The following is a 19174-nucleotide window of genomic DNA, read 5'->3' as shown; positions in this document are numbered from 1 at the left end:
AGCAAACGTAAATTACAAAATACAATGCTCGCAAAAATAGGTTTGCGTTTGGGTTTTACGGAACGACATCTTTTAGTTCTAATTTATCGGTCTATTTCGTGTCTCTTTTGTACGGCTAAGAATTTTTTTTTTAAAATTTCTAATCATTTTAGGGTGAACATTATGCCACCAAAATGAAAGAAAGAGAGAGATAAATTTACATAATGTTTAATATCGAATATAATTAGGGCTGTTCAATTATTTTTAAAAAGGTTGATAATCATTCGATAACTAAAATAACTGCTGATAACCGACCGTTAGTTCAGTTAAATTCATGTCAAAAATCGAAAAAAACGAACCGTAACCGACCATTTATACTTCTAAACATAATCTTATTTGAGTCAATATAAAAAATTAATAGAATTAAAAATAATAGAAAATTATCTTTACAATTAGTTTTAAATATCTTAATTCAAGAAAACTTGATAACCAAAGTATTCAATATCATCCCGTCCATTCATCCCACGGAGTAACATCTAGTTTGTCATTAACAATGTAGAACTAAATCAACGAATGACTCGGATAGCAATCGATTGGGTTAGACATATCCACATATGTGTGTCCAATGTTCGATTCCAATGAGAAACATATTTGATAACAATATTTAAAAAAAAAAAAAAAAACAATGTAGAACTGAACCTATGGATGTAACTGGGCTGGATTAGAAATAAATATGATCACATTAAAACACATTTCTAGTGGGCTGGAGTGCGGCCACGATCTGCCTTTTAACAATTTGGGCTTCAGCCCGTTACCTTGGCAGCTTTGACGTTTCCATCACCTATATCCTCCTCTGGCTCCCAGCGCATTTTATTCTATCCCAACAGTCTAAAACTAAAGTGCACGGAAAGCCCTCGCTCGTCCGCCATTGAGCCATAACCTGTCCTCTCAATCTCTCTCTCTCACACACATACACACACGCATTCTTCTCTGTCTCTGAGCAAAACCCCTAACTATGCCGATCCTGGATTCAGATAACTCAGACACCTAACAAACTTGAATTCGCAATACCCAATACGCCCAGACACAGCAATTAAGTGGACAATGTCTCTGCCTTCTCAACACCTCTTCACAAACTCACCTTCTTTTCGCGTCGTGCTGCACTGTAAAACCCCAATTACTCTCTTTGCTCCAATTCTCTCCCGTCATCTCACTACCACTTCGCATTTTCAAAATTTACCCCTGAAGCAACAAAATTCTTTCACTTACACCCTCGTCTCACTCAAGACCCGCCACTCTCGTCTCCATGTGCATGAGTCCGACACCATCCTGGAACCAAATCCCAACTCCAGAGATTTCAATTTGGATTCTTTTCTCTCAATTGCCGAGTTTTTGTGCCTCGCGTCATCAGTGATTGTTTCAATCGGTTTTGCCCTGAATTGTGCATTCCAGGGATCAAAAACGACGTTTCTTGGGGCGATAGGAAATGGGGCTTTTGCTTGGGGAGTGGCGGCCTTGGCGGGTGGGGTGGCGATTGGGGCATGGATACGGACGCGGCAATGGCGGAGGGTTTGCAAGGAGACGGTTAAAGGAAGAGGACCGCAGGTGAATTTGTTGGAGAGGATTGAGAAGTTGGAAGAGCACCTGAGGAGCTCTGCAACAATTATTCGGGTTTTGTCTAGGCATCTTGAGAAACTAGGGATTCGATTTCGTGTCACTAGGAAGTCTATAAAGGAGCCGATAGCTCAGGTACTCTCATTTTATCTAATTTCATGATTGAACTTCTATGTTTAATAAAACACCATGAACAAATGGTTGAAATTCGGAGCTGGTTGATGCTTCATACTTCATACTATAGCAACATTAAGTTTTTCGAGTAGATGTTAGGCAGAATTTGTACTATGGAGTTGTGTCAATGCAAATTAAGTGAGGTTCTTCTTCTTTTCGGAGAAATTGTTATCTTCAAATACCATTGAACATCTAAATCTATTCAAATACATATGGCTTCGTTAAAATGACGAACCATTGTTTGATTTAAGCATATGGACTTCTATTTTTGCTGTCAGTTTAATTGATAACCCAGTCTTGCTGTAGTCTTATTGTTTCATGACATGGGTGCAAGATTTTGAACGATATTACAATGAGATTGCATAGCATTTTCTTTAGTTCCAGTGGCCTTGGAGCCTACTGCTATCTTCTCATTCCATAAGACGAATTTGAGGGTGACGCCATGGGTTTGTTTCACTTAGATTCATGAGTATACTTTGATTCTACTTTGAAACTCTGGTCCACTTAGATTGAGGACTTTAAAATTGTGGCGGCGTGGCTGGTTAGCTGGAGTTGTATAACTGCATGACCTCAGAGATTATAACATTTTTTTAAAATGTGGAATATAACATTTTTTTTTTGGAATATGACATATTTATTTGCAAGTGTGATGGAGTTTAGGATGCGAGAATCTGTTATGGGGAAGTTCAAACTTAAAAGTAATAATACTTTCATAAAAGCCACTGAGCCATACTAATTGTATGATCAGCGATTTTCAAAGTTTAATCTATTTAAATGAGTTATTTAGTTGTGTTTCTAGTCCAAGGAATTTGTAAGTGCTATCTAAATTCTCAATGGTAAATTCTACGTGTGTACTCTAATGATATTTCCTTCGTATCTAGAATTGCAAAAATTACTTAGATTATGGGAAAACCCATTTGATATTCTTAAAGGTGTATTGTGGCTCTTCTTCATTTTTTATGACCCATAACCACTACCATTCGGGTGTGCACTGGGTAAACCCATGGCGCAATAGCCTGCAAACCACACGTGCCAGGAAAATCTATGCTTTACAACCCCTGAAGAAGTTATAATTTGTAGTTCAGGTTTAAGTTGCTCTAGGAATATATGTTCCTCTGCTATTGTGGGGAAAGCAAATATGGCGTTTTTGGTCATGTGATTTGGTATATCAGCTCTTTACATTTGAATTAAAAGCACCTGCAAGCTTAAGGATTTTTATAGAAGGCATAGTCCCTTTATAGGTTGGAGTTATCACCGGGATTGTGATGCTGACTTCAGCTAATTGGGGCAAGGCACTTTTAAGGGTCATAGTAATATAGTTCCTGTTGTCTTATATTACTCTTACATTTTGCAAAATTCTTATTCATTATAGCTTCTGACTATCAGTGTCTCCCCTGAAGACTGCAGCTTTGGCACAAAAGAACTCAGAGGCTACTCGAACATTAGCAGCGCAAGAAGACATACTGGAAAAGGAGCTTGGTGAAATTCAAAAAGTGTTGCTTGCAATGCAGGTAAATCCAACAATGTGGATTGTCATTCGATCGTATTATTTTATAATTGAAGAAACTCTTGATTTCCATTTATGGGAGCAAAAGAGAACTTATTAAGAGGGGCGCCGAGAAGGTGAGACCCCATAAGTAACTGATGCAACTAGAGGAAGTGGCACCCCTAACCCAAAAAAAAACAGGCTCTTGATGCCAGTGTTTCTTGGCTAATCACTAAATAAGAGGGACTTTTTATTTCGACAAGCAAAATCATGAGTGGTGATATGAAAACCTGCCTAGAGCAAGGTCATATCTTATTTCAGTTTGTTTTCTCCCCCATGCCCCTTCCTCTCTTCCCCATTCCCCTTGAACTGTCGATAAAAAATGGCATTATTATGGTCACATAAATTTCATTGCTGTTTTAATTGTTGAAGCGTGACTTTATGGTGCTAACTTTCTGTTTTTTTGACTTGTTTATCTTGCTCTGAATGTTGTCCTTAGGATCAGCAGCGTAAACAACTTGAATTGATTCTTGCAATTGCAAAGACTAGTAAGCTATGGGACAATAGGAAAGAAGCCACTCGGGAGCAGGATCCGATTAAGTCGTCTAAATTGAAGGAGGACGAGAAACAAATGGGTTTTGACAATACTCATGTCTCCGGTGCAAGCATGGGAGCTGCCAATGACAGAGCCTAGGGCTTTGCAGCAGCAATGCCTGATCGGAGTTTTATGTCTCAATAACCACTTAACATCAGATTACCTTATCGTTTTGTCCCCCTAAAGCGGGTCTTTGTCAAGGACATCTGCATTTGTGGCCGCCACCATAACTTTTCCCATCAGAGATTGCAGCAATAAACAGAAAAGTTATGAATACGTTTTCAGACTAGTTTTGTCAATTGTGTGAAAACATTATAGAATTGCTTATTGGCTGGTGTAGCATTGCTTTTGTACGAGTCACGAATGTATATCTGTTTGGTTTATGCCTGTAACTTGTACGGTTTTCCTGGAGCCTAAACATTTCATTCTTGGAATCCCACGCGGATGTACTGAAATCCTCTAAGCATGATAGTGACAGTGAACAAGTCAAAGCCTCGGATAAATTGTATGGTTTATTTATGCGGCGTGGTACAAAGTTCATTGTATTACGACAGGAGCAAGAGTTTGTCACCTGCTGGACTGGCTCAATTTATCAGGTGGAGAAATTTTATGCCCGCGGTATTCAGGAGGGGAAATTTTGTGTGCATAGGAGGACAAGTTTTATGCGTGCGGTATGACGATTTGAGTTTAGACTTAGTGAGAAATTTTAGTCCCGCTCAAGTGAGAAATTCATGTTGTTTAAGGATAAAGTTTTTACGGTGTGGATCTAGGGTTAAAAAAAGTATTTTATTTTTGAAAGTATAAAATTTTTTTTTTTTTTGAAAAGAAAAAAAATATTATTTATTATAGGTTTGTAGAAAAATTGTATAATAAGACTGTACTGTCTGTACATGCATATAGTTGTGTTGTTCCCTAAAACTATTCGAAAACGCCGCCGTTGTGCTCTATACTTTTTCGTCAAAATCCTGTTGATATTCGGGAGTACTTGTATTCGCTTTCAGTCGGCAATGGAAGAACTGAGTCAGCTAGAAGGTCTACAGAGAGCACTCTCATTCATGCAATCTCAAGGCATAATAATATCTTCCAACAACGAATCTGATCGCTTCCTTGCCAATCTCGTCCTACTATTGGTATCAGTCTCTCTACGCCATCCCCTTCTTCATTTCTCTTCAATTCTTATTTTGATTGTGAAGGGTTTTTTTTTTTTTTCCCTACTTACGAAATCGAAATGTTGAAGATTAAACCTTGCGGAGAGCTCGATACGAACGATAAGTGCAATTTGATTCTTGAATATATGCCAAAAGTAAGCACAAGTACCTGCTCTTCAATTTTATCTCTCTGTTATGATTCAGGAATGCGTAAATTATTCGTTGTGTTTGTTTGTCTTTTTATTGTGGTTTTGCAGTTTTCGCCTTCCTTTCTAGCGGAAGCCTCTCTCTGGCTCGGTGGAGAAGATAAAGACACAGGTGATGTTATGTTAATTGGTGATTTTGTATTTCTCATTGAAGTTCTTTTTCTCTCTGTTTGGTCTTTATGTAACATGAATTTAAATTTCCAGTTGAATTCCATCATGAAAGTAATGTTGGAGGTAGTTTCCTGAGCAAATTTGATGGCAAAGATTGTGGTCCACTGGAGATGGATCATGAGCATATGGCTATGGTTGGGCTTGATGCAATGCAGCGAGCAAATTCTACTCTTGAGGATTTTGTAAGCATTATTTTTCTCTTCTTGTTCTCCCAATTTTTTTTCGTTAATGGAAAATTCACTTATAAAAACTTCGACATTCAAAGTTTAAAATCAATATAAGATAACTTTTTGATGAGGTTATGTCCATTTTTTCACACTCATTGATGAGGCAAAAGGCGAGGATTTTGATTTAGGAAATATGAGGAATAATGTGTATTTTTTTTGATAAGTCGTGGTTATATTACTTAGCAGGATGTTATTTTTAAAAAAAATTCTGTTGTTTCAACCAGGTCTGTAACTTTTTTTTTTATTGAGTTTGCAGTGCAGATCTTATTTTATGTTTCATGGGATGGACGTAAACTTGCCACAGTCAATATTTAAATATTTACCCATGTTTTCATTCGTGGAAAGTTACATTTATCAGGTAAACTGTCTTACAAATGTATGATATTTGCTTACTATTTTCGGTAATCTGGATATGCTTCACATATTGTAATGGATTTTGTTGAACTCTTGTTACGGCTTTATATATGTGTGCTTGCTTGATTCTGCGAGGAAGAGGATATCACTATTTCGCTAAGCAATTGAGCCTTCCCAAATCTCTCTCTCTCTCTCCCTCCCTCCCTCCCTCCCTCCCTCTCTTTCTCTCCCTCTCTCTTTCTCTCACAAGCATTTTATCAATACATACACTATAGACATAGACCAAGTATTTAGGTAATATTTATGTCACAGAAAAAAAAAAAAACAGGTAACAAGTATGTAATGCCCCTTGGGCACAGGGAACGACTTCCATTCCTTTTCTTCATATAGTCTTTTAGAGGGATCCTAGAGACAAAAGGTATTTAGAAATTATAAACATAACTAAAATGAAAGCAAGGATGTGATATGCAGTTTTGCAAGTTTTGATATGATACCATGCCTGTTTTAGTTCCAATCTTTTAGAAATATGGTTTCGTTGGTGCAGCTTGATAGATTGAACGAAAAGACCTTGCACATACCAGCAAGTGGAATGATAGCTTTAGAAAGACGAGTGGAAGAGGTAATAGTAAAATCTTTGAAGGAAGAATTTTTCTTTGCTTGGTAAAGCTGCAAGGCCAGTACTTGCACTTCCAGTGGTCGATTTGTCCTTCTGAACTTAACTCTGCCATGGATGTGGGGAGAACACCATCATGCCACATTGCTTGATGGTGAGATTTTGAATTAATATTCTATGAGACAAGTTTGAACTGGTCAATATAATTTCGTTTGAGATGCAGGAAGTAAATGAAAGATGGGCAGCAAAGTTTATGGATGCATTTAATATTGGTCCATTCAAAGCTCTTGTATGTGTACTTGAACGTCATGGACTTTTGACGGAGAGGTAAAATTTCTTGCTTCCTTTGTACATCGGATAAAAGGAACTGAAATGTAAAGTCTAATACACATTTGCATTTGTTTTTTGTGTTTGATGAATTAAGGATTGGAAAAGAATTAAGATGCGGAGAGGAATATTGGGCTCTAGAAAGAAAGCTCTGCTCTGCACTCATGAACAAAACAGAGGTATGCACGTCATTATAACTTCCTTGAAATTATAACTATGTCTGAGTACGCACTTAGAATTTCACCTGTGGTTATCCCCAGTGAATTTTAAATGTGCATTTGCCTATTTTTCTTGCCCTTCGGATTGAGTGGAAGGAAATGGGAGCGAAATTGCTCCATATTTGGCATAATTGTTGAAGTGTTTTAGTTAAACCATGTTATTTCAGGGATTACATTAGCAGAGATCTAGAATATCTGAAGAAGTTTCTTTTCTTATCTTGATCAAACATTTGTTTCTCAGATTTCTGTCGAAGATGTGATTAGGGCGATTCATCTGAAATCGTTTGATTATCGAGTGCTGAATCTTCTTCTGTATCAATTGAGAGGGGAAAAGGTGATACCCACCTTCTGTTCTGTATTCTTCAGGTTTTCTGTTCCTCCTTAATAATGTACTGTTTTTCTCAAGCCTAGACAAATCAACATGAACATGTTTTTTGGCATCAGGATTTCTAGTTAACTAGAAACTTTAAACTCATTGTTGGTCAATATGGTTTTTCTCATACCACAAAAGAAGGACCAACTGACCAAGATTTCTTTTCAAGCAGATAGAATATCCTGAAAATGAAATTAAGCCTGCCCATCCTGGTCATTTAAGTATCATGTGTTTGGTACATTCTTGTTGTACCAAGTCTGTTGGAGCAGTTGTATTTCATGAGCCTAAATGTGTTCTTTTTGAAGCTATTATGAAGGTGAATGACTTGCATATGGAATTTCTATCAATCTCTGAATTTCTGGTGGAGGTATCTGATGATTTGTAAGTGCTTCTCCTATCAAACTTTTGGATCAATTCAATTGAATTCAAGTGGATTTTTTTTAATCAAATTTGAGTTGATTCCTTGAGGAAAATTTTGTATCATAAGCAGAAGTCTCACCTTTGGACGTCTTCCATAAATGATCTTTAACAGAGAGCATTATAAGTGGAGGAAATTTTAGTTTAAATTGTCTTGATATTGTTATATTTAGAAGAAAGCAGAAAAGGTGGAGTGTTCCGAAAAAAAAAAAAATTTGTGTGAATACATGGAATGCTTGGCACCTGCCGTCAGCTTTGGGGGGGGGGGGGGGGGGGTTGTTTGTAACATACAAGGAGTGGAAGCAAAAATGTATGAAATGTGTCCTGTATGAGGGAAAATAAACTGCTTGCATATGCTTCTGGAGAAGTATCAGCTTTTGTGTTGTGAGCTTTAGGTGGCTGCTTGACTTGACGTGCATCTCTTATTCTGCCGAATTTTCTGAATTGGTATATAATAACATGTGCTTGACTGCTTTTGCTCTATAGTTTACTTGTTTATTGTCGTTATTGAGATAACTAATGCCACAATATGTCAATTTTGTTGTTCTGTAACAAGCAAGACCAATTTATTCACTACAGCAATGAGCCAATAATGCTGCAGGTTTGACTATGAGGTAAATTCATTTTTCAGATAGGCTTTGACTACTTTTTGGTTTATTTAACCCATCCTTTCCTTATTTCAAAACTCCTGGTTTCAATGTAGGATGATGTCTTGGAGAATAATTTCAATATCTTGCGCATGTTTGCCAGAATCTATGGACCTTCAGAAGCCCCAGCTATACTGGTCTGTGTGCAAGCAGTTCATGTATTTATTCAATATGATAATATTGCTTGTTGGAATGTAACATCATTTTCATTGAAATGCATGCATGAGTAATGTAAATTCTTGGACTGGCCTCCATTTTTTCATTGAAATACTTGTCTCACAGATGACATTAAAAAAGCAATTCCCAATTTCTCTAAAGCAGTGATACATCAGCATTAGTGACAATGACTATGAGGCTATAATCATGGATTGATAGTTGGATGGATTTTGTTCCTTTATTCGTGGAAGACCATTTATCCGGTTCATTTAGTTTTGAAAATTCTAAATGGTAAATGCATTTTTTTCTAGGCAAAGCACATTACTGAGGCTGAAGAGAAGTACGACTGTCTACTGAGAAGTTTGGATTCCCAACTCTCTCTAAGTTACCAAAGGAGATGTGAAGAAGCCACTAAAGAAGGTATTGTTCTTTATTCAGATTCATACCACACAGATTAATCTGTACGTTACCTGTAATATGATATAAGTTCAACTATATACGTGAATAGGTGGGAAGACATCAGGAAATCCTCTTGGAACATGGAGTATACCTACAGTAATTGTGGATGAGAATTCTTATCGTTCCAACTTATTACATTCAAATACTCAGCGTAGCCTTGGGTTGATACAGAATTTAACCGATGCAACTGATTGCCGTTGGAAGCCTTTAGTTCGCCACGTCAACTGTGAGTCCACAAACTCTAGTGTTTCCAGTGAAGTGAAGTTAAATATTAGTACAAAGTATCCCAAAGGGAATAATTGAAGAATTTTATGCAAGGTAAAAGTGGTGCTAGGGACAGCTTGTTCTCTTCAGATTCATAGGAGGCAAATGTGAAGGGGCACTTTCCTTTCTCTTTATAAGTAATAATAATTCAATAATAACATGATGATTAAAAAGACTATATGAGAACTCTGATTATGTGCAATACCCATTCCGCTTTATCATTGCATGAAGAGGTAACTGTTAATGTCATGAGACCCAAAAGGAGTCACTTTTATTGTGAGTACTGCATGTATATGGAAGAATATTTTATGCTTATTAGAATGCACCTCATAGGACATGAAGTCTTGTCCTTTGTATGGCACATTGAAAGCCCAGAAAATAAGGAGAATCAATGACTTCTGATTGCTGCCTAACGAAGCATTGTGTTACCGAGTTCATGACCTATCAGTCTATTGAAATGTCAGGACCAAAACCCTGTTTAGTCCCTGACTTCCTGCTTACGGCTGCCATGAAAGCAATAACCACAAATGGGACTGAATTAATCATTTGCAACACAAGATATGGAACAAGAAGTATAATCATAGTCCTACAAAATTTCAACTTTTCTTTCACATCGGTTATAGTTTCTATCAATTCTTTTGAGGGTTTAAGTGCTCTGTAGTAAAAGTCATCAGTTTCTCTTAAGTTTTAATCACAAACATTCAATCTATTTATTGGGGTTTACACAATTTTTTTTTAAATTTTGTATATAAATTGGATGTCTGTGATTGCCATGATTTGTCTTTGGCCGACCCTGGGTGAGTTTTGTTGGGTTGCAGTGTCAGTCTTGTTCTGGTGCTGCTTTGACTAATTTCAGGATAGATAACGTAGAAATGGCGAAGAGAAGCAATGACAGTCATCGAATAACCGTAAGACTTATTGAAGACACGCATGGATATGACACGTACACATTACATATTTTGGTACATACATACTACGCTTCTTTTCTTCAGTCATAATTCATAAAGCATATTCCATAGCAATGAATAAATTATCACAGGACAGCTGGCTTTACTGGGTACTCAAGTCTCTTCTTTATACTATCAAGCTTTTTTTTTTTTTTTTTTTTATATATAGCACAGCTAGACAAATTAATTAGACATATAACATTCACTTTTAATTTTTTAGGGGTATAGCACCATGTCGTTGTTGAGAACAACGGCATGCATGGTTTTGTCTTTAACGAAGAAACAGCAGCACGTACTCGTCATGTTAATGTCGCTACTTATATTTGCGGCACTACAATAAATAGCTCACACGTATGGAGGCATTCAGATATGGTGATGACATCTCTAAAAGTTTATTGCAGAGAGGACAAGTCATGCATGCCGCAATCGTGTCCCTCTTCACCTTTGCCATCAGATTCGACATTTCTCCTTCCCAAACGGTCTACCTCGCTCACGTGTCCCCACACAGTACTGCATGTCAAAAACACATCATGAACACACAAAGAAATTCACGTCCATTCTTGCGTCTTTGACTGCATTCAACACCTTAACAGACGAATACCACAAAGAAGAACAACACTAAGACAACTCTCATGTATGTAAGCAATAATCTAATAGTAGATGGTGTGTGTATGTATGGAATCAAAATCACTACCTCCTTCTCGTTGGCATATGTTGAAGCACAATCAATGTGACAGTATCCCAACTGAATGCTTAAGTAGAATAGTCAATTAAGATCCGATATTATGAATCAAAGCAAAGAAGAAAAGAAATCAGAAGTTGCAGTCTATCAAAATTCAACAATCCACCAATTGAGGAAATTACCCGCATCTTTGAAGGTGGATTCACAAGCTTGCCATGTACTGTACAATGTGTGGCGCACCACTGGTGTAATCCCGCTATTACAAGCAATGGCATTAACATTTTTGTCAATACCGCTGTTTACAACAGCGGCAATTAGAAAGACAAGGCGGTGCCGCTGTTTCAACAACGACAAGGTGTTATTTTCCTAAAAAATTAAAATAAGGTGTTATACGTCCAATTAATTTATCCAGGGGTGTCATATACAAAAAAAGCTCATAATTTATGAGGAAATTTGGACAACTCTTGTTAATGTGTTGAACATCTTTAATAAACCTGGGGAAGCATGTCTGGTCTGATAGATTCATAATAAATACTCAAAACCAAACTATGTCAATCAATCACAGTCAAAGAGACTCAAAACCCCAAATCTGACACTGAAAGAAAAGTGAGCCTGGCTTTGTATTAAATGATGAATTGGTCACTGCCACCTTTTACAGTTAACACAACAACTAAATCTCTCCGCTTTCCTTTCCTTTCCTTTCCTGAGCTAGTAAAGCCAGCAATGTCCTTTCTTCTGACGTGGATTCTTTCAATTTGTTTCCCTCTTATGTATTGTTCCTTTCACGCTTCTCTGTCCTCATATGTCCTTCCCTCTCTCAGATCCCCCACTTTATGTATTTTCTCATCTTCATCAACAACCCATCTCTCTCAGTCTCTCTCTCTCTCTCTTGCATGCATTTTCATAAAACTGACTAGATTTGAGAATCATTAGCAAGTTCCCTTTTTCTTTTCTTTTTTTGTATCTTCAAATTTGTTAGTTGGTTTGACCTTCATGGTGTCATGAAAAATGCCCTACTATTGTACAAGTCCGTAATGGCACTACATTACTCACACCTCCTTTGCTTGATCACATTAATTTTGATACTACCCAACTCTCTTTCTCCAGTTTCTTGCCTTAATCGGCTTGGGCCACTAAATTCTCCCAAGGTAATTTAAGAAGCCTTTTCTCTGCTTCACTTGGCTCTGTTTTTGGCTCTGTGTTTTTTGAGGCCTCTGTTTTTTTGGGTCTTGTTAGTTTCTTGCCTTAAATCGGTATTGCGTTGGTTGTGCAGGTGGGTTTGTATGTTGAAGGAAAAGGAAGGCTTGGTTCAACACCACCGAGTTGTCACAACAAGTGCAACCAGTGCCACCCTTGTATGGCGGTTCAACTGCCAACTCTACCGAGTCCGACCGGGTTTAACCAAGACCCAGTTATTTCTTACGGTGGTGATGGTGATGGTGGTGGTGGGCGTTACTCCAATTACAAGCCTCTTGGTTGGAAATGTAGCTGCCGCGACCACTTCTACAACCCTTAGAAAAATTCTCCTTAATTTCATCTTTATTTTTTATTAGTTTTCTTTAATTATTGGTTAATAGGGTTTTGGGATTCTTTAGGGATGTTGTTACATGTTGATTTGTGTCAGCATTGATCAGTACACGCAGAGAAATCTTATACAGTGTGGTGGATTTGTATTTTTATAAGCATACTCTCTTCACGGTTTGTAGATTCTTATTCCTTGTTTTTCTTATCTTATCGAGATGGCAGGGACACAAATCACACGATCTCTCATATCTTGCGCTTACTTGTATCAATCTCTACTAAATTGACCAAAATCGCTCCAGGCCGGAGTGATAGGGTAATTCTGATACAGAGCAGTATTCGAGAAAGTAAAGCCCAATTCACTGCTGTTATAGCACTGTTTGTTCTTTCCAGCATAAGATAAGATGAGAGTTCACAATCTTTCCAGTCATGTGGGATTGCCATATAATTAACAAGAGATAGAAGCAAAATTATATTTCTGATCAAACAATAGTTCAATTTCAAAGAATAATTTATAAAAAAGTGAAGTGTGGGTTCCAATCCAAAGCAAAATCAAACTCCAATTTTCCTTTTTTTTTTTTTACCTTCTGTTTGACCTCCTTTCTCATAAATTTACAATCGGGACAAAATTTTAACAAAACATGAGTTTTGTTAACCTCCTGCTGCTGCTGCTGCTGCTGCTGCTGCAAGCACCGCCTACCCATCTTGCAATTCAAGCAAGCACAGATTGCTGACATTCTCCTTCAACATGAAAAAAGGCGCGCTCAAACTCAACACCCATGAAAAGGAGAAAATGGTTGATGGCGGTGCCGCGGTAGAAATAACTTACAACAGATGGACACTGAATGATGTCCAGGCAACTATCTCCTACTGCTTGCTGTCTTGCCCATGCTGAGATCCGCAAGCTCCTCAATGAGTTTTTTCTCTTCATTGCTCAATCTTTTAGGAATTTCAACCAAGACGCGAACTAACTGATCACCTCTCATGTTGCTTTTATTCAGTACCGGGACTCCTTTCTTCGCCATTACAAGTGTGGTATTCGGCTGGGTTCCAGATGGGATCTTCAAATCAACCATTCCGTCAACTGTTGGCACTTTGATTGTTGTCCCCAAGATTGCATCCACATATGATACCTTGCCGGTGTATAATATGTTTGTGTCATCACGTTTTAGGACTGGGTCTTGGATCACTTCAATAACAGCAAACAGGTCACCAGGAGCCCCTCCTCTCTTTCCAGCATTACCTTCAGACCGGACTCTTAAAAGGCTACCAGAGTCCACACCAGCTGGCACTTTCAGACTAATACGTTTTGTCCTTCTCACCCGTCCATCTCCAGAACAAGTGTTGCAAGGCGTAGAAATCTCCCCAGTCCCACCGCATGAAGAGCATGTCATTACTTGCTGGAAGACACCTAAAGGAGTTCTTGTCGATGAGACAACCTGGCCTTGCCCACCACATGTACTGCATGTAGATGGTTTTGTCCCTGGTTTTGCACCAGAACCATTGCAAGTACCACAGCTCTCAAGTCGAGTTATTTCAATCTCTTTTTCTACTCCAAAAACTGCTTCCTTGAAATTTAAAACAAGGCTGTAATATTCATCCTGGCCAACAACTGCTCTGCTCCTGGAACCTCTACCGCCCGTGCCACCCATACCTCCCATGCCCACAAATGGAGACTCGAACAAATCAAAAGGATTGCTGAAATCTTGCTCGGTAGAAAAATTGCAAGCAATAAGAGGATAGAAGATGTTGAGAATATCTGAAAAATGAAGTCAATGCAGATTCAGTTAACCCCCATGCCCATGCCAGCCCCCTTAAGTCCAGCCTCTCCATACTTATCATACAAAGATCGTTTCTCATCATCAAACACAACCTGCAGTAGCACATTTACGATTTTAAAACGAATTACTTTAGAAAATACTACAAAATGGCCAACTCAAACAGAGTTTACAAATAGAATTAACCATCAAAGAGATCATTTACCTCATAGGCATTACTAATTTCCTTAAACTTCTGTTCTGCACCAGGATCTCTACAGGAATGCGACAATTCCAACAAAGACAGTGAAAAACAAACAATATTGTATATAATGATCTAAATGACCAATGGATTGTTAAAATGAACATACAATGGATGGTTCATCTCTAGAATAAAAAAATATAAGAAATGAAACATCGGATTATGGAATGTATGATTGTTGTCCTGAGTTTCAACCCTCCATGCAAACAGACCAGAAATATTTGACTTCAAAATAAGACTAATCTCTCACCTCTTCAATGGTACCATATTCTAGTACTTGTTTTCCAATCTAACCGTCTCATAAAGAATGTAAAGATTGCCAACTTCCACATAATGCCATGGCATGTTCAAAATTGACCGATGGTTGGATTTTGAGACCGACTCCGACTGCTCAAGCAAAGAATAAACTTTTCAAACCTTTCTATTTTTCACCAAGCTTTATCCATATAGCCCCAACCAGGTCGTCTTAGGAAGAAAATGGAAGATAATATCTTTATCATTTAAGAGGAATAGAAATATTATATGATACTATCCCTAGAAAATCTAGTCATTTTTGCATTGAGCCCATCATATTGCCAACTCCCTTACCGGTAACTTCATCATACCATTGTAAGAGTAGTTTCAAGATCCCTTAGCCAAAAAAAAAAAAGAAATCAGTTCTTTCCAATGCTCAGTGAATTCTTTATAATGCTCTCCAAATCAACATTTTAATTAAAACCTCATAGTTCAGTAGTAAACCGAAGATATATATATATATATTTTTTGTGTATATGAGCATTGCAGTTCTTTGGCTGCTTAGGCTTGCTTTTGTTTTCTTGTTGTTTTGTTTCTCGTTGTATCTCCCTTAGTTTGGTTTCACCTCCTTGGCACTCTAGATAAAAATTTTGCATTTGCACTAAAAAAGAAGAAAGAATTCCTTGTAGTTAAAACCACACAGCTAACCAATCTCACACATCTTCTTTTTAAGTCTCACAAGTCAAGCTTAAAGTTTGAGTTCCTTCTCTCCCGTCTTGGGGACATAATATAATGTTAATCAACTAAGTTGTTGAACATCCCAGATGAAATTCCAGATGTTGCCACAGGATAAAGTTAACATGCTAACAAATATTCAGAGAGGAGAGTCAAGCATATCTGATAGGAACTTACTTATTCACATCTGGATCATAACTCCTTGCTAGTTTCCAATAAGCTGAAATAAAAAAAAAAAAAAAGTATACAAGGAATCCAATAAAATCATAACAGGATGAAAACAGGAAATGCAGAAGTCAAATTCAAGAGCAATGACGGGATTCAAGAAGTTCATAAGAAAAACTGTAACAGGAATATGGAATGTATGATTGTTCATTAAGAAAAACTGTAACAGAAGTCTGCCAGTTCTTATGTGTCTGTCTTCGTAGTTTGGTCGCCAACAGCGGTGAAGGTATACAGATGAATTTTTTGCGGGAAGACACAAGAAAGCATAAAATTTTATTTGCGTTAATGAGAAGTACAGAAATTTCCAAAAGATTTAGGTGGTCTCTGAATCAATTATCTTTCCAGGTTCAACAAAGCCCTTTCGGGGAAATGGTTGTGGATACCAAGTGACACCAAGGAAGTTTAGTCAAAAGACTGACAGAGGTTGGATATCTAGTCAGAGAAGGAAAAAGGCTGAGGTGATTGGAAGCAATTTACTTCCTTTGAGGTAGGAAGAGGTGATAACATCAGCTTGTGAAATGATGAATGGGCAGGCACCCACCCTCTAAGGTTCAATTCCCAACTCCGCTTAGAATTGCTAGCAACAAAGAAGCAAGCATCAGTAAATTCTTCATTCATTAAAATTCCTGTTCAACCTGGAATATTTGTTTCCATAGGGATGCTCAAGACTGGAAGTTGGACTCCTTTCTCAAATTTTGAAGGGTTGTATGTGATCAGGTCATCAATTTAAACAGAGGACAAAATACCATGGAAAGTTTCAACAAGATGTTGGTACTCTATTAAATCCTACGACACTGAGCTTATGAAAGCTAAGCACCATCTAGGAAACTCTTCGGTTGATAGAACTGCATTTGGAAAGTTAAAAAGTCCAACTAAAATAGCTGAAGAATCTGTCAGTCATATACCACTGCATTGTGATATGACCAGGAAAGCCCATGGAGTTATCTTGAGTCTAATTGGTATCAATCGGGCTTTAGGTGTAGATTTGCACTCAGAACTTAGTCTACTTAGTCTAATGTCTAGTGTGGAAGGGAAGGAATTACTGGACCTTTAACAGTCAAGAATCTTACCTCAACCACCCTAAAAAAAGAATTTTACCTCAACCAGTTTTCCACCCTAAATTAGCTCAACCAGTTAATGGATAATTGGCTCATCTCTGTTAAGTTCAGGAACATATGCGTACTAACTCTTCATGACACCATTAGCTCACTTTGTAATCCTTTCTCCGTGGGTTGCACCTACTTAGTGCTTTCCCTTCCAAAAAATCCCTTTGCATTAAAAAAAGTACCGGACACGTGTAGATACAAGTTATAACAAAGAAAAGCAATGGCAGCAAAGGGCATAGAAAACAAAGACGGGAGGAGGTCAATCAACATTAGGAAAAAAAATCTGGCCCACAATAACTATTTACGTTGCCCTAGAGCTAAAATCTGTTTTAAGCAGGATTACAGAGAACATAAAAATCAAGATAATATTAGTCTGAATCAGTCATAGCACAAAAAATGACAAGTGAAAGTGGCAAATTTGAGATGTAAATTTAAAACAACTTCAGATCACAATAAAACAATCCAAAGAAAACAATGATAGTGAGAGTGCCTACCACTTTTAATTTCAGATTTGCTAGCATTTTTTGATACACCAAGGACAGAGTAGTAATCCTGCGGATGAGAAATTATCGTTACTTTTAAGCAAAATAGAAAACAATCAACACGCAAGGCAGTTAAAAATAATAATTTAATCAAACATTTAGATAAAAGCAGTAAACACAATCTCCACTGTCATCACAAAGGCAGAAAGGGAATATAAGTTTTTAACTTACCGCATCAGTTCGAACCATAAATCGTGATCCTCTCTGCTGATGTGAAGTCTGAGACGACTCAATAAAAGATAACACTGGAAAGGAGTCACGTGAAAATAAGCTAGAACTTGATGCCCCCAAAAAGCTCATTTTGTTGGAATTACTACAGATTGGGAAATATACGCCTCTTTATTAATTATAATATTCAGAATTTGGAGTTTTTTGCTAGGATATACTGCAGCAATTGATCTTCTCCAAAAAGAAAAAAATTCAATGCACTGAGGGATGCAAAATAACAAAAAAAGTAGTAATGAACCAATAAAAAGCAAGGCCACTATTTAATAGTAAACCACATCATCTCGAGCCACCATGCACCTGTGTCTGTTATGCAGCTCCTTGTAAATTCATGCAACTTACAGTTATGCCCCCAGTCGGTTAAAATGCGCCTTCCGTGTTCACATGTGTTACGAAAATAAAAAACCTGTCACTCATTCAGGACTCCTGTCTTGCACGTTAACCCTTTCTTTTAGATCACTCTGGCTCATTTACCTAATTACCCTAAATGACTGCTCAGAACACAAAATTTTCTAAATATTTGGAGAGAAAGCATAAAATCATATTTAAAAATGTACAATATTGTTCTAAATATTTAAGGAAAGAATCTCACCTCTCCTGCAAGTAGAAAGCATACAAAGTATGTAGGCTTAACAGAAGGAGGAAGAGAACTCCGTAAAAGAGAAAAATTATTTCACTTCTGCAGCACCTTCTGGTTTTTTAAGGACTTTCATCCACAAAGTAAAATTTGGAAGGATCATTTCTGTTTCCTTTATTCATTTTCATTTACAAGCAAGTATGTGACCCAGTGGTGGAGTTGCAGGGGTGCAACCTAGAAGTCACTAGTTCAATTCCCGAAACAACCTCTCCAAAATTATGTGAGGGTATGGTTTGCATACATTCTGTATGTTCCCAACCCCGCTCACTGCGGGAGTCTTGTGCAGGAGAGTTGTTTACCCTTATTCATTTTCATTTTCATTTGGTAGACCTGGGATTTAGATTTTTCTAATCCTATTCTGTCCATATCTTTTCTCATCAATTGCCCTTCAATAATTTTGCTATTGTGAAATTTGATTGATTTGGAAATAGAATGTATATGTGCCAGCTTAAAGAAATGTAGATATTCATTGCCATGCAGATGGAACAATAAACATATAGGGTAAGTCATGGAAGGGTAACTCTCAGGTCTAGTATAAATGTGCACTCAATCTGAAACAGCTACAAATGATTGCAACTTCTAGTCTGTTTAAGGCATGCAGCAGAACATACTTCCTTCAACAGACAACTGGACAGTAGCCAAACCATAATGTCTCCAGGACAAATAATAAAATATATGAAACTAATGCCTGTAGGCCCTGTACAAAACTTTACACTCTAAAGTAGTATGAATAAATGCTTACCAGTTCATGGGCATTGCTATCCTGTTGGTAAGACGGGACCTTATCATAAATTGAGGACGAATACCCCATTGAGCAACCGATGTATTTCCACAAGGGATGATGGCCATCCAATAAATTTTTAGTATACAAAT

At 37.5% G+C, this 19174-nt stretch overlaps 4 protein-coding genes across 6 annotated transcripts; 3 read left to right on the top strand and 1 right to left on the bottom strand.

Moving 5' to 3' along the window:
* The first annotated feature begins 866 nt into the window (after positions 1-866).
* Positions 867-4287, top strand: LOC120011988. Its single transcript, XM_038863201.1, has 3 exons — positions 867-1728; positions 3168-3278; positions 3753-4287. The coding sequence occupies exons 1-3, from the start codon at positions 1084-1086 to the stop codon at positions 3945-3947; spliced, it is 951 nt and encodes a 316-aa protein (XP_038719129.1). The 5' UTR covers positions 867-1083; the 3' UTR covers positions 3948-4287.
* Positions 4288-4778: 491 nt separating this feature from the next.
* LOC120011927 lies at positions 4779-10293 on the top strand. 3 transcript variants are annotated; one of them, XM_038863104.1, is made up of 15 exons: positions 4779-4978; positions 5086-5151; positions 5254-5314; positions 5407-5555; positions 5857-5958; positions 6499-6573; positions 6791-6894; positions 6992-7073; positions 7354-7446; positions 7802-7866; positions 8504-8516; positions 8606-8686; positions 9017-9125; positions 9214-9390; positions 10247-10293. In XM_038863104.1, exons 1-15 carry the CDS (start codon positions 4856-4858, stop codon positions 10276-10278), a joined length of 1332 nt encoding a protein of 443 aa, XP_038719032.1. In that variant the 5' UTR covers positions 4779-4855; the 3' UTR covers positions 10279-10293. The 3 variants fall into 3 exon arrangements, with proteins under 3 accessions (XP_038719032.1, XP_038719030.1, XP_038719029.1); XM_038863102.1 differs by lacking the exon at positions 10247-10293 and adding an exon at positions 9483-9682; XM_038863101.1 differs by lacking the exon at positions 10247-10293 and having other exon boundaries at positions 4780-4978; positions 9214-9682.
* A 1488-nt stretch (positions 10294-11781) lies between these two features.
* On the top strand, positions 11782-12923 carry LOC120013253 (EPIDERMAL PATTERNING FACTOR-like protein 1). The gene is made up of 2 exons (XM_038865005.1): positions 11782-12205; positions 12331-12923. Exons 1-2 carry the CDS (start codon positions 12059-12061, stop codon positions 12571-12573), a joined length of 390 nt encoding a protein of 129 aa, XP_038720933.1. The 5' UTR covers positions 11782-12058; the 3' UTR covers positions 12574-12923.
* Positions 12924-13071: 148 nt separating this feature from the next.
* LOC120013254 (chaperone protein dnaJ A6, chloroplastic-like) lies at positions 13072-19174 on the bottom strand. Its single transcript, XM_038865006.1, has 7 exons — positions 19044-19174; positions 17611-17752; positions 17392-17449; positions 15744-15786; positions 14562-14610; positions 14371-14451; positions 13072-14287 (listed from the first exon to the last, which is right to left on the bottom strand). Exons 1-7 carry the CDS (start codon positions 19148-19150, stop codon positions 13439-13441), a joined length of 1329 nt encoding a protein of 442 aa, XP_038720934.1. The 5' UTR covers positions 19151-19174; the 3' UTR covers positions 13072-13438.

Source organism: Tripterygium wilfordii, chromosome 13 (assembly GCF_013401445.1).
Source record: "Tripterygium wilfordii isolate XIE 37 chromosome 13, ASM1340144v1, whole genome shotgun sequence".
Lineage (NCBI taxonomy): Eukaryota > Viridiplantae > Streptophyta > Magnoliopsida > Celastrales > Celastraceae > Tripterygium > Tripterygium wilfordii.
The sequence above is the reverse complement of the archived record's forward strand: the minus strand, read 5'-3'. Positions and strand labels throughout refer to the sequence as shown.

Coding starts and splice junctions, on each gene's coding strand:
- LOC120011988 (XM_038863201.1), top strand. CDS start 1,084: ATGTCTCTGCCTTCTCAACACCTCTTCACAAACTCACCTTCTTTTCGC. Junction 1,729..3,167: donor TAAAGGAGCCGATAGCTCAG/GTACTCTCATTT, acceptor TCTCCCCTGAAG/ACTGCAGCTTTGGCACAAAA. Junction 3,279..3,752: donor AAGTGTTGCTTGCAATGCAG/GTAAATCCAACA, acceptor TGTTGTCCTTAG/GATCAGCAGCGTAAACAACT.
- LOC120013253 (XM_038865005.1), top strand. CDS start 12,059: ATGAAAAATGCCCTACTATTGTACAAGTCCGTAATGGCACTACATTAC. Junction 12,206..12,330: donor GGCCACTAAATTCTCCCAAG/GTAATTTAAGAA, acceptor TTGGTTGTGCAG/GTGGGTTTGTATGTTGAAGG.
- LOC120011927 (XM_038863101.1), top strand. CDS start 4,856: ATGGAAGAACTGAGTCAGCTAGAAGGTCTACAGAGAGCACTCTCATTC. Junction 4,979..5,085: donor CCAATCTCGTCCTACTATTG/GTATCAGTCTCT, acceptor GAAATGTTGAAG/ATTAAACCTTGCGGAGAGCT. Junction 7,074..7,353: donor CACTCATGAACAAAACAGAG/GTATGCACGTCA, acceptor TTTGTTTCTCAG/ATTTCTGTCGAAGATGTGAT.
- LOC120013254 (XM_038865006.1), bottom strand. CDS start 19,150: ATGGCCATCATCCCTTGTGGAAATACATCGGTTGCTCAATGGGGTATT. Junction 17,753..19,043: donor ATAGCAATGCCCATGAACTG/GTAAGCATTTAT, acceptor CCCAATCTGTAG/TAATTCCAACAAAATGAGCT. Junction 14,288..14,370: donor GGGCTGGCATGGGCATGGGG/GTTAACTGAATC, acceptor TTTTCTACCGAG/CAAGATTTCAGCAATCCTTT.